General features: G+C 38.2%; 1 protein-coding gene across 2 annotated transcripts in view; it reads right to left on the bottom strand.

The window, feature by feature from the left end:
- Positions 1–12,263, bottom strand: part of Ankar (ankyrin and armadillo repeat containing) — a 46,481-nt gene that overhangs the window by 30,157 nt on the left and 4,061 nt on the right. The window contains exons 2-7 of one of the 2 annotated variants that reach the window (XM_021644109.2): positions 8,376–8,813; positions 6,631–6,794; positions 5,712–5,815; positions 2,794–2,974; positions 1,189–1,408; positions 679–714 (exon numbers count right to left, since the gene is read on the bottom strand). In XM_021644109.2, coding sequence (XP_021499784.1) covers positions 679–714; positions 1,189–1,408; positions 2,794–2,974; positions 5,712–5,815; positions 6,631–6,794; positions 8,376–8,813 — 1,143 coding nt within the window. The remainder of the gene's footprint in view (positions 1–678; positions 715–1,188; positions 1,409–2,793; positions 2,975–5,711; positions 5,816–6,630; positions 6,795–8,375; positions 8,814–12,263) is intronic. The other variant, XM_021644108.2, reaches the window with a different exon arrangement.

Here is a 12,263-nt window from a genome sequence, read left to right as displayed (position 1 = left end):
AAGGGCAAGGATGTTTTTGGTTTTTGTTTCCATATCCAATGCTTATCTCAAAACTTGGTCCTCAGCAAAAGTGATTATTCCCCAGAGTCCATATATCATTATTGCCACTAGATGGCAGCATGTCTAAATTATATTAATTTGTTTGTGAAAAGGGACTGGAGGTTGATTTAGGGCCTTGAGCACACTGGGCAAGCACGATCCTGCTGAGCAGCATTCCTAGCTCTTAACTGCTTATGTACAAGCTGCCAAAGCCACTTGGAAACCGAATTTATAAAAACAAGTAGAGATGATAGCAAAATCTCTATTAAATATTATTTTAAAAAAACACCTAATTTATGAATATCAGTAACCATGGGCATGAAATTACTTCAAATTCACTTTAAAGTGAAAATGAAACCTCATTATTTTACATTTTTGTGCAACAAAACATTTGTAGAATGTATACTATACAGAGTTTTATTTTTATTTTTTGATGGGATAATTGTTTATTTTCAAGACAGAATTTCATGTAGCACAAGCTAGTCTTGAACTCACCTTATAACTAAGGATGACCCTAACCCTGTTTCCCGCTTCTACTTCTCATGTGCTAGGGCGACAGGCTTGTGCCACCACACCCAGCAGAAAGGTTTAGGATATACAATAATCTTTTAAAATACACACGCTTTATTTATGCCTTACCGTTTCTTTCCTTTTTCACATCCACTTTGGATGACTCTGTTTAAAAAGAAAAATCACATAGAAACATGATTACTAATATGTAGCAGTTTCCTAAATGAGTCAGAAAGAACAAATTGACAGTTTGTTGATACAAAGAGAAAAATTACACCAGACAAAGTGGAGTATAGTTTCTGGAAGAGACATTAGGCATGTGGCATGGACCCACAGCACATCAGAGCTGACCGGGAAACTCTGCTTTTCCAGTGCGGATCCAAGCATGCAGACGGGAGAATGTGGTGAGTTAGCAATAATATTGCTAGCAGAACTGTTTATTCACACTCTGAACCATACCTATTCATCCTGGAATCTGAGGACAGGATGAATAGAAGATTTTTACTTACCAAAGGTTCTTTTCATGTTAAAAAGTGCTTAAAGGTCAATTAGCTACTCACTGTACTTTAATCATTGAATTCTGCTTTATGGTAATTGGGTTCATTCAGTATTGAACAAGGTTTAAAAATGGAATGAGACCTTGGCTGAACATGATGAAGCGCCTCTGGTTGACGTTGAAGTTGGCGTTACACAGCTGACATATGATAGAGACCCGGTTGTGCAGGGCAGCATGATGGAAAATGGCATAGCCTGCTTCATCAGAAACATTGATTGTTGAGCTTGAGGTTTTACGGCTAAATGTGTGGAAAACAGCAGACAAGCCTCTTTCAACGGCCGACTTCAAACCAAATGGGATACTCTAAAATTTAAAGGTCAGCATTAGTTTTCAAGATAGTTTTGTTGCTAAAAATACATCTCACATTTTCTTTGAGGAGGAGGAGCACAGAGTGTATTAGTAGAGTCCCAAGGGAGCTGTTGGATCTTTGCCACGCTACAGCAGGGGCAGCATGTCTCCCTGGACCAGGCTCAATCAAGTCGTGGAGCTACAGGGATATTGAGAGCACAGAAAATGTATTTGGAAAGATTGCTTCCTTTCTTTTAGAGTAAACTGTAGCTTCGTCCTTGCAGACAATTTCAGCAAAGTGGACAGATGTCTTTCTGAAATACTTTCAAAGCAAATGAAGATTATCTGCTTCTCTCTAACGTAAGGACAACTCAAGAAACAAGCTATATAGTGGAGAGAGACTTTTCCTTCTTTGTCTAGTTCTCACACAAAGAGTAAAAATATCGTGTTGTTCTTTGAGATGTTCTGATAAATATTTTAATTTAGACTGCTTATTAAAGTTTTAAAATTATGGCTTTTTAAAAAAATAAATAGAAAGGCGGTATCAGTGTAACCTTTGAGGTTGGAGAGCCGACTGGCCAGTCCCAGTAGCTAAGGCAAAGTCTGTACAACCGATGGCGGGCTGACTCTGGCCCTCAGTCTTCACACCAGGGGGGAGCCACGGGGTGCCTCTTACTGTGTGACTATTAACTCTGTGAACCTCACAGTTCTCACTTGTATAGCAGAAGTGAAAGCAATACAAGTAGTCCTTCAAAGGAGCGTTCCTATCTGTAGTAGTAGTTAAACATTAGAAATCAGTAAATATTTACCATTCAGATTAACCAAATCCAGTTTATTGGCAATATATTTGTATTTTGCCAAAATGTATAATCTGGAACCATATAGATTATTAGCTAATAAAAACTGGAATTTTTACTTCATATTGAAGTATTTATGTAAATTAGTTCATCCCTAGTGTAAAAATGTACCGTTAGAGCAGCTGCAGGAGCCCTTCCATTCTCAGGGGTCTCTCCTGGGGAAGAGAATTTGCTTAAGAGTATTGGTGGCCACAGCTTTTGCTCTCTGCTCATTTCCCTGCCTTTTGCTTGGGCTTCAGAGAGCTTGACAGTAAGCTTGTGCAATGAAACTACTCCTATTCTCAGAAAAGTATTAAGAAAACACACACACAGAGAAACTCCTGACTTGTGGGTCCCTATTTCCTCTTGTCAGAGCCCTTGCCATACTGTTATCTATCCATAGTCACTAATGAAACTTCTAGAAAACTCCATACCCCCAACAACCCATCTCAGTGTCCTTCTTGAACCTTGCATCCTAGGCCCTTCACCTAGTATAGAATAATATGGGACATGAACTTATGATAATATGTAATGTTTTACAATTTGTGATAGGCAATAAAATACCTTGCATTTCATGGCTTTTTTTAAACCAAATTTTTTTTTAAATTGCTCATGTAATTGAGCTTCAGTCAATGGAAGCCTTTTCGTTCTCAGATTGTTCACGATTTCATTAATGGCGCCCCACCATTGAGTTTTATATAATTGCTGGTAGAAATTTCCAAGGTCAAAATAGATTACATAGTAGCTATAAAAAAAAATAAAGAAAAGGGGTGTGTTTTATAGCTTTGAAGTAATTTGCTACTTATATAATGTCAAAACTTGCTTATTCCATCATAATTACATATAGAACTATAGCTTGATTGTAAAAATAGTAGCATTATTATCAAATGTTACTGAGACTTTAGCTTGATAATTAGCCTTTTATTGACCATTTGAGTTGGTTCTGTATTCCCATGACAGTGATTAAGGACACTATCTTCAAGTCACTAGAAGCCTAGGTTGTAGGAAGAAAGAGTTGTAAATTCATCTTCCACCTCTGTTTTCCTTCCTCTTACTGTTTTAATCTAATTGTGTCCATAAATTGTTTTTCTGAGGGATAATGTATCTTCGGCCCAACATGGAATAAGGTTTTAGGTAATGGCTCCTTGGCTTTTACTGAATCAGTAGGCTTAAGAAACTGCCAACCTACCCTGAGACACGGGATTGAAGACCTGAAACTAACACAGGCCCTTCTGGAGCAGAGCAGTGGCAAACCCTTGAATTTACGCTGTTCCGCGCAGCTGTGTCCTCTCATCATTGAAGAACTTCTGCTTCCCTGAGAGGAAGCACTGTGCCTATTCTGGCAGGAATGCAGAAGGTCTCAATGGAAGCACTTTGTGCCACTTGGTGTCACAGTAAGACTATATTCGGAGCCTGTGACGCCTCTACTACTCTAGGAGTAATTGGCTGCTCAAGAAAAGACTGCTTGTACCCAGAACTCATCTCTCATGAGATGATTTTGTGATATCCAGGGTCAGCTGTATAGCAAGGTAGCACTGGCCACATAGAGAAGCTTATCAGAAGCACAGAAATTCCAGATGGCCCATGCATCAAAGTTAGCAGCTAGATATTTCAGCCAGGTAACCTTCATTCAGGTGCTGTGTGGTGATTTAGTACATATCTTATTCAAGCCCTAACTGTGCTTACTAACAGGGACTTCAGGGAAGCCTCACTTTGAAACTCCCTCCCTCCCTCCATCTTCTTCTGCTTGGAAATGTGTACCTGGCTTAGGTACTGTGGTGAGGAGCTTTCCTGACATACTTGTTTCATTAAGTAGATTTCTGACCAATTTCCCCACATGTACAACAGTATCGTGAAACTGGTATGTTCTTCTCCCAACTGGGTATTTCAGGACAGTTAATCTATTTGCTGCAATAACTGTCACCTTTAGAAGTTTCTCCACTCCTGTGGACTTCCGATTCATTGACTGCCTGATTGTATTCTCACAACTTTATTCTGGTATGGTGGGAAAAGTTCACCAACACAGATTCCCAAATGCTGCACATTATTCAAAAACCAGAGAAACAGCGGCACAGTGATATCACGTTGCAGTGATTGGATCTCTTACAGTTCAATAGCAGGATGCATGTATATACTGTTCCACTAAGGACAGTCTCTCATTAATCTAGCTCCTCTCCCCCTGGCTTCCATGCACTGTCAGAATCAGTGATGTCCCAGAAGCCTGACAGAAGCCGAAGAATAAAATGTCTTTCATAGATGTCTCCAGGACATCATGTGGACTGGCAAGGCCTGTCTATGGAATATTTAGTGTGTGCCGAATCTTTGAGCAGGAGCTTCCTCATACAAAGAGATAATGACCCACTTAAGACACAAGATGTTTCCATGGGTTCTGCATGTGGTGAAGAGGCGCCTCCTCACACAGGTCCTCAAATATTCTGCTTTTCCTCCTTCAGAATTGTGATCACATGGTCCCTGGCTTTGCCATTAGCAAATAGACCCATCACATTTCATTCTTTGTCTTTATACTCCCTTTGCCTCATTTCTCTTATTCTCCTCATCCTCATGCATCTTTTCAAATGTACAATTTTTATTTCCACCTCTTTCCATCTTATTAACTTTCTCCCACTTTCCTATTTTACTTGCTACAAATAGTATTCATAAATCACAGTCTCATTAAAATTCTCTTACCAAATCCCAGACAACTTTAGAGGGAGCTCTTCATTCTTGAGTTGTCATTTTTGGTTTATTTGATGCTTTACTATCTCATATTCTTACACACAACACCATGTGCCTGCTACAATGTCACAGTCTCCTGGTCCTCTTCCTTGTAAGCTATACCCTCCCAGTCTCCTTTGCTCTCTCTCCCACGTCTCTGCTATTATGTCTTTGAAACTTCTATCCTCCAGAATTCCAGGCGTTGTCCTCTTATCTTAGCTACCTCCGTGCCGCCAGGAGAAACAAACAAGCAAAGAAACCTTCCTATGTGCTTTCCTTCACCTCTAGTCCAAATATTTTCTCTGAGCTCTATAACCTTTGTTTTCAAACTTCAGTATCCATGATGAAATAAAAGAACACAGTACATCAAGGTCCTACCAGCACAGGAGGAACCATACCATTTTCAGAAGATGAAAGGCATAGCAAGGTCTGCCAGAGAGGGTTTGGAACTACTAAGACAGTCCTTATGGAAACGAAATGGTGTGTGCTATGTCTACTGCTTTTGGCTGCCCCTCAGAATTTGGTTCCCTACTCCATCCCTACTTAAGGCTTATGCTCCTCATATGAATTAAGTGCAAGCTCTAAGGCAGGATATATTAAAGTGTGTGAAGTAATAACCAGTTAGTACTCTTTTGAGTTTGTCATTCACATCATCACTGTTCTAGGATTGCCGTTCTAAAGGTTTAAACTAGCTTTGCATGTTGACACGTTCTCATTTTCTACTAACATTCAGCAAGTTGTGGCTGGTTAAATGGAAAGCTCCTCACCTCTTTCCATAAAACTCCATAACTGGTACTGAGTAAAATTCTTTGTATCCTGAATCTTCTGCAAAGGTATTAGCAGCACACTCTCGTATTTTTTCAATATTTTCCTAAAATACAAATCACACATTTAAAAAAATCCTTAAGCAAACTTAATAATTATAAGTTTCTTTATATGAAATTGTATACATGTAAATGAAAAATAATGCCCCAGAGAAATCTGATAATTGTGTATATCCAATTCATATACTTTGAGAATAAATAAGAAAAAGAAAATATATTATCACTATGATATTATATAATACACACCAGACAGACAAGAGAGGACACTGAGGTGTATGACACCACCAGGTTCCTGGTGAGGGGTCAGTCTTCTCAAACTCAAGACTCTCTTTTTTCTTTTCATAATATTTGAAAAATGTAGATGGATTGGCATAATCGTTCAGGAATGAATCTATTTATTTGTTTGTTTTTCTTTTTTCTTAATGAAGTCATCTCTGATGTGTGGCTGGTTGGCTTTGGACTCATGATCCTCTGCCCTGTTGGGATTTCAGGTATGTGAACTCATGATCCTCTACCCTGTTGGGATTTCAGGTATGTGCCACATGATCAGCCATGTGTGGGTTTCTGCTGTGTACTTTAGCTAACTATCCAAAGACAAACACTGCTCATTTCAAATCTGTAAATTCTGTGATGAAAATAACTGTGTCTGGTTTATTTACCAGCTAATTTTCCAAGACAGTTGCTCAGAGGTAGCTGCACTCAGTTCATGTTTGTTTCAATACTGTTTGAGAAAAGATAGTGACCTGTGAGAATAATTGTCTAGAGACCTGTCTGGTGTCTAACAAGTCTCTCTTTTTCAGTGAAAACTTATATAAACAGCAGAAAGAACAAAACATCTCAGAAATACAAATAATTCAGAAACCTTAAAGTCATCCAAAGCACTCTCAACTGGATTCGTGCTGATATCAAATTCAATCCCTCCGTGAACATGGAAATATTGATTTTCTTTGTAGTCGAAATTCTGGCATTTAAAATCTCGTCCATAAATAAATGGAGGCAGTTCTCTCTCTGTCTTGACCTTGTCATCTCCAGAAATAAAAACAAATTATAATTGAAAATGTGAACACATAGATAATTGTATTTTAGGTATCTAATTATCCTTCATGTAAACAAAGTGAAAAATCTATATGAAATTAAAATTTGGCAATTAGTGACTATGAAATTATTTGTTTTCTCTTCCTCACTCTATACATGCACACACACAAATACACACACACACTTGTGGTACCAGAGACTGAACTCAGAGCCTAGCACACACAGTAGCCTGTCACTGAGCTACATACCTATCCCTGTTTCACCAGGTGGCCTACGTTAACTTTGAATTTAGGTTAGACTTGAATTTGTGATCTTTTTGCCTTTGTTGTGAGTAGACAGGACTTGAGGCATATGCCATTAGGTCCACAGAAAGAAAGAAAGAAAGAAAGAAAGAAAGAAAGAAAGAAAGAAAGAAAGAAAGAAAGAAAGAAAGAAAGAAAGAAAGAAAGAAAGAAAGAAACAAACAAAGAAAGAAAAAAAGAAAGAAACAAAGAAAGAAAGAAAGAAACAAAGAAAAAGAAACAAAGAAACAAAGAAAGATATATAGATGGATAGATAGATAGAAACATAGATAGACAGATACACGCCTATGTATTTCATTTTTATAAGATTTATTTATTTATTATGTATACAGTGCTCTGCCCACATGTGAGCCTTCTGGGCAGAACAGGGCACCAGACCTCATTATAGATGGTTCTGAGCCACACTGTGGGTGCTGGTAATTAAACTCAGGACCTTTGGAAGAGCAGCCAGTGTTCTTAACCTCTGAGCCATCATTCCAACCCTATGTATTTCATTTTTTAAATAAAAAATATTTTATGCAGTTTGAGCATTTCTTGTGGTTTCACTATATAAACATTTCAAAAGCATTATCAAAATATTCTGATTGATGTCTATGGGTAAATATTAACATATAATTCCTCAATTATTGTAAATGAAATTCTGATTTTGATAACATACTTAAACAATGACAACAAAAACTCCGTTGAGCTACTTTAAGCAAAAGTGACACCCTATAAATAATTAAGTAGGTATACCATTTTTCTTAGTCAGTGTTCAATTGTTGTAGAGAAGCATCATGATCACAGCAACTCTTATAAAGAAAGCATTTATTTGGGGCTTGCTTACAGTTTCAGAGGTTTAGTCCACAGCATTGCTGGAAGCACAGAGGCATGCAGCAGACATGCTGCTGGAGAAGTAGCTGAGAGTTCTCTATCCAGATCCATAAGCAGCAGAAAGAGACACTGGGGCCTGGCTTGAACTTTTGAAACCCCAAAGCCCACCCCAGTGACACACTTCCTCCAGCAAGGCCACACCTCCTAATCTCTCTCAAGTAGTGCCACTCACTGATGACCAAGGATTCAAATACCTGAGCCTATGGGGGCTATTCTTACTCAAGCCACCACACTAGTTGACTAAAAATAATAATAATAATAATAATAATAATAATAATAATAATAATAATCAGCTTTTATTACTGGAAAGTAATGAGAAAATACATACTACTTTTTTAAAAAATGATTTTCTAAAACTTCCAGCAACGATAGGGCCTATGTTTGCTTATTTTCATACCGGAAAAAGGTGGAAGGAGACTATTTAAATATGGAACTTTCATCTTCTTTTTTAAACCGAGTAAAAATGGAATCAGAAAACATATTAACTTCAGATAGCCTATTCCTCTTCTGATTTCTTTTTTTTTCTCAAAGTGTTTTTGAATAACTTTTTTCTGAAGATACAGTCTTTGTTGTAGTCTCTGGTAAGTGCAAATATCAAGATAATCCTGATTGCACTTTATAGCATTAGTAAGCCAATAAGATGTCTCAAAAATAAAGACGTTTTCATGCTGTTGAATTTGTGTGGTACTGAATGTCATCTTTAGCATAATATTCTCAGCATATTTCATAAATACAGCCTTTTCTTCAGGGCTATTGGGATCATATGTTGGATCTTCATTCATGTCTTCATCATAGATTCCACTAAAGTCTGGATCTTTTGTAATATCTACTAAACCTTCACAGTAAGAAAAATAAAGAAATGGAATTAATTATTCTGTAAATATTAATTAATGCTGGTTATTAATACAGCAGCATTTATTCTTTAACCCGCTGTTTTATAAATAAAAGACACAGAAACTTGTCAGATTTAAGCCTTAGAGCTCTACAGCTGGGCACATAATCAGCCAGCTAAGCTATCTTGCCTGCTTCCCATCTAAAATCCCAAATACTTGCACATGTTCCATTTGGGCTGCTCTGATCCATCAGGCTAATCCTCAGAGAAAGCTGCTTTTGGCCATGTGCTCTTGGTTACCCCGTGGTGACCTCCTTTCCTTCTTCTTGGGAGGCAAAGTTTACACAAGATCATTTTGGATACATACAATTTGTTCTTAGGGCAGTAAGGATCATGAGGGGGCAATCAACTAACATTTGAATACAGAGTAGCTCCAGCTCAACCCAGAAAGGAGAAAGAAAGAGAGAGAAAGAGAAAGAGAGAAAGAAAGAAGAGAGAAATAGGTAATAAAAGAAAAGAGATAAGGAAATGTACTATTGCATTTTCTGGGCAAGACATAGCTGTTGCAATCATGATCTCCAGTTGAGGATGCCTCCACTGGGTTTACACAAAAGTGTGCCCCTCAGTAGTCAGGCGAAGATGAGGGCCTTGGGATCACCTTCTAACTGCCAAACTCATAGCTAATAACAGATTCACGAAAAAGGAGAGTTGTGACCTTCAGTTGTATACCCACTGATGATTACACCAGGCTCCAATTTTTACCCAAATGACCCTGGTTAAACAAAGTGGATCACAAAGTAAAAGCAAAGCTCATAAATCTGAGAAAGGGGATGGCAAAGAAGGGGCTATTGATAGGATGAGAGGGAGTTAAGGGTTAGGGAAATGAATGCAAGGGCATCATATACAAGAATAAAATTGTCAAGGAACGGGCTGTCTCCAACACCAGGCCTATTCTAGGCATGTATCCTATGTACCTTCCCAGCCTAGTGAGTCTCCCAGGCCCTTTTTGTCTACATCATTTGTCTACATACTTCAAGGCTTATCCCTACTTGAACATCCCACGTGTTGGCCCAACCTGACAGTTCCATGAACCCTCACCTTCTCTCATTGCCCACAATTTTCAGGCATACTCCAACTGAAATGCCTGTGTGCTGTAATGACTTGATGAATGCCCAATATCTCAGACCATCCACGCCATCTTACATTTCCAAGCACATCTCAGGTAGTATACCTTGCACACTAGCCTGAGCAGATGTGGTCTTTGTCTCATATGTACATTTGCTTGGTTATCACTGAGTGAGAATCACCCCCATTCTGCCAATCTGAAATCAGCACTACCTGAAGAGTTTGACCTACTATTTCCTCATGTCATATGATCTGAAACCAACCAAACTTGGGCAACAACAGAAACAAAACGAAACTTCAACTCAACAGAGGCAGCCTAGAATCTCATATCAGACATACAACCCAAAAAAGAAGTCTATATGCCCAGGTCACATCACAGAAACACAAACAGTACAAAGGATCAATACAGTACGTCTCCTCCAAGATCCACTAGCCCTATAGAAATGTCCTCCAATGAAAATTATCCAAATGAACTCTCAGGACATAGAATTAAAAAAAAAAAAATCTTAAACATGATCAGAGAATTCAAATTTAAAGCAGACACAAATGGCTCAGTAAACTTAAAGAGAATAGAAATAAACTCCTGAATCATGTCCAAGAAAGCATAAATACATTGCTAAATGAGATGACAAAGAAAATTCAGATTCTATAAACAATTCAGTAAAGAAGATGATGGAAATACTGAAAAAAATTCAAGCTAAAATTAAGATACAATGGAAAAACTCAAGAACCCAATTAAACTTAGGGGAAAGCTTTGCCATTAGAACAGATAAAGTAGAAGATAGAATATTAGGACTAAAGATAAAGCAGAGGAATCATAACCCAACTTCAACCCTTACTCTAGCCACATGAAAGTCACATGAAAGAAATCTACAGGAAATTGGGACACAAAAAGACTAAATTTATGAATTGTAGGCAAAGATGAAGGAACAGAATCCTCAACAATGTCACAGAAAAACACTTCCCCAAATTAAGGAGACATATCCATATAAAAACATAGGACCAGGAAAGAAATGCTTCATATCATATCATAGTTAAAGCACTAAATATACAGGATAGAGAGAGCATATTAAACAGAAAAATCACAAGTCATATATAAAGGAAAGCATATCAGAAGAACAGCTAACTTCCCAATGGAAACTTTAAAGGCCAGAAAAGCTTAGACTCATGTACGCTAAGTTCTAGCAGACCAAGATGAAAACCCAGACACTTTACCTGCCAAAACTATCAGCCATCATTGAAGGAGAAAGAAAAAACTTTCTAATGATAAACAAGCTAAAAGAATTCGTATCTACCAAACCAGCTCTACAGCAAATAGTGGAAGCAATGCTACATACTAGAGAGAGGAGTAAGTAAAGCTGAAAGAATGTATAAAGAAAACAAATGAGGCTATAATTACTGAAACATAAACTACGATTAAGAACACAACAAAACAAATAAAATTCACAATAAAATGATTGCAGTCAACACACAAATTTCAATAACATCTTTAAAAGCCAACGTCCTCAATTCCACAATGACACAGCTTAAATGAAAAGACGATACATGAAATCCGCTTTCCTTTCACTGTTGCAACCGTGGCATGCTCAGGCTTTAGGAGAGGCTTGCCTCTGGTATCCTCTGCTATGGTAAAATGAAGTTCTGGTTGGACCTCAATGAGCTATAAATGAGAAATGCCAATGCCAACTCTCCAATGCCAACTCTCACCAGCAGACCCAGAAGCTGATCAAAGATAGGCTAATCATCCAGAAGCCTGTGACTATACATTTCTGGGCTTTATGTCAGAAAAACAGCTTGGGACAATGGAAAGGTGGGCATTGGGGCACAGGGAAGAGAAGGGGTACTGCCAATGCTCCAGTGCCAGAGAACATGCCCTGAATGAGAAGGATGTGAATCCTGTGCCAGCTTCTCTCAGGAGATACTATGAATCTTTATGTGTATCACGACATATACCTGAAGGTCAAAGGAAATGTAAAAAACAAAACAAAACAAAAACAGATCCCATGGAGCAAATCCACAAGCTGACGGCACACAAAGCCTGCAAGAAGCTCCTGGCTGGCCAGGCTGAGGCTCGTAGGCCTAAGACCAAGGAAGCACGAAAGCTTCAGGAGGAGCACATCCAGCCAAAGGAGGAGGAAATCATCAAGACTGCCCAAGGAAGTAGACACCAAGAAATAAAGCTTCCCTTGTGTCTGTTTTATTTTAATGACTGATCATGAGGCCTGGCTCTGTGGTGCCATATGGATGAATCATTAAAATAAAACCACCTTAAAAGAAAGAAATGAAAGAAAACCCATTTTCCTGTTGTCTACAAGAAACTGACCTTAG

This window comes from Meriones unguiculatus, chromosome 15 (assembly GCF_030254825.1).
Source record: "Meriones unguiculatus strain TT.TT164.6M chromosome 15, Bangor_MerUng_6.1, whole genome shotgun sequence".
Taxonomy (NCBI): domain Eukaryota; kingdom Metazoa; phylum Chordata; class Mammalia; order Rodentia; family Muridae; genus Meriones; species Meriones unguiculatus.
Note: the sequence above shows the minus strand (reverse complement) of the source record. Positions and strands in the feature narration are given on the sequence as shown.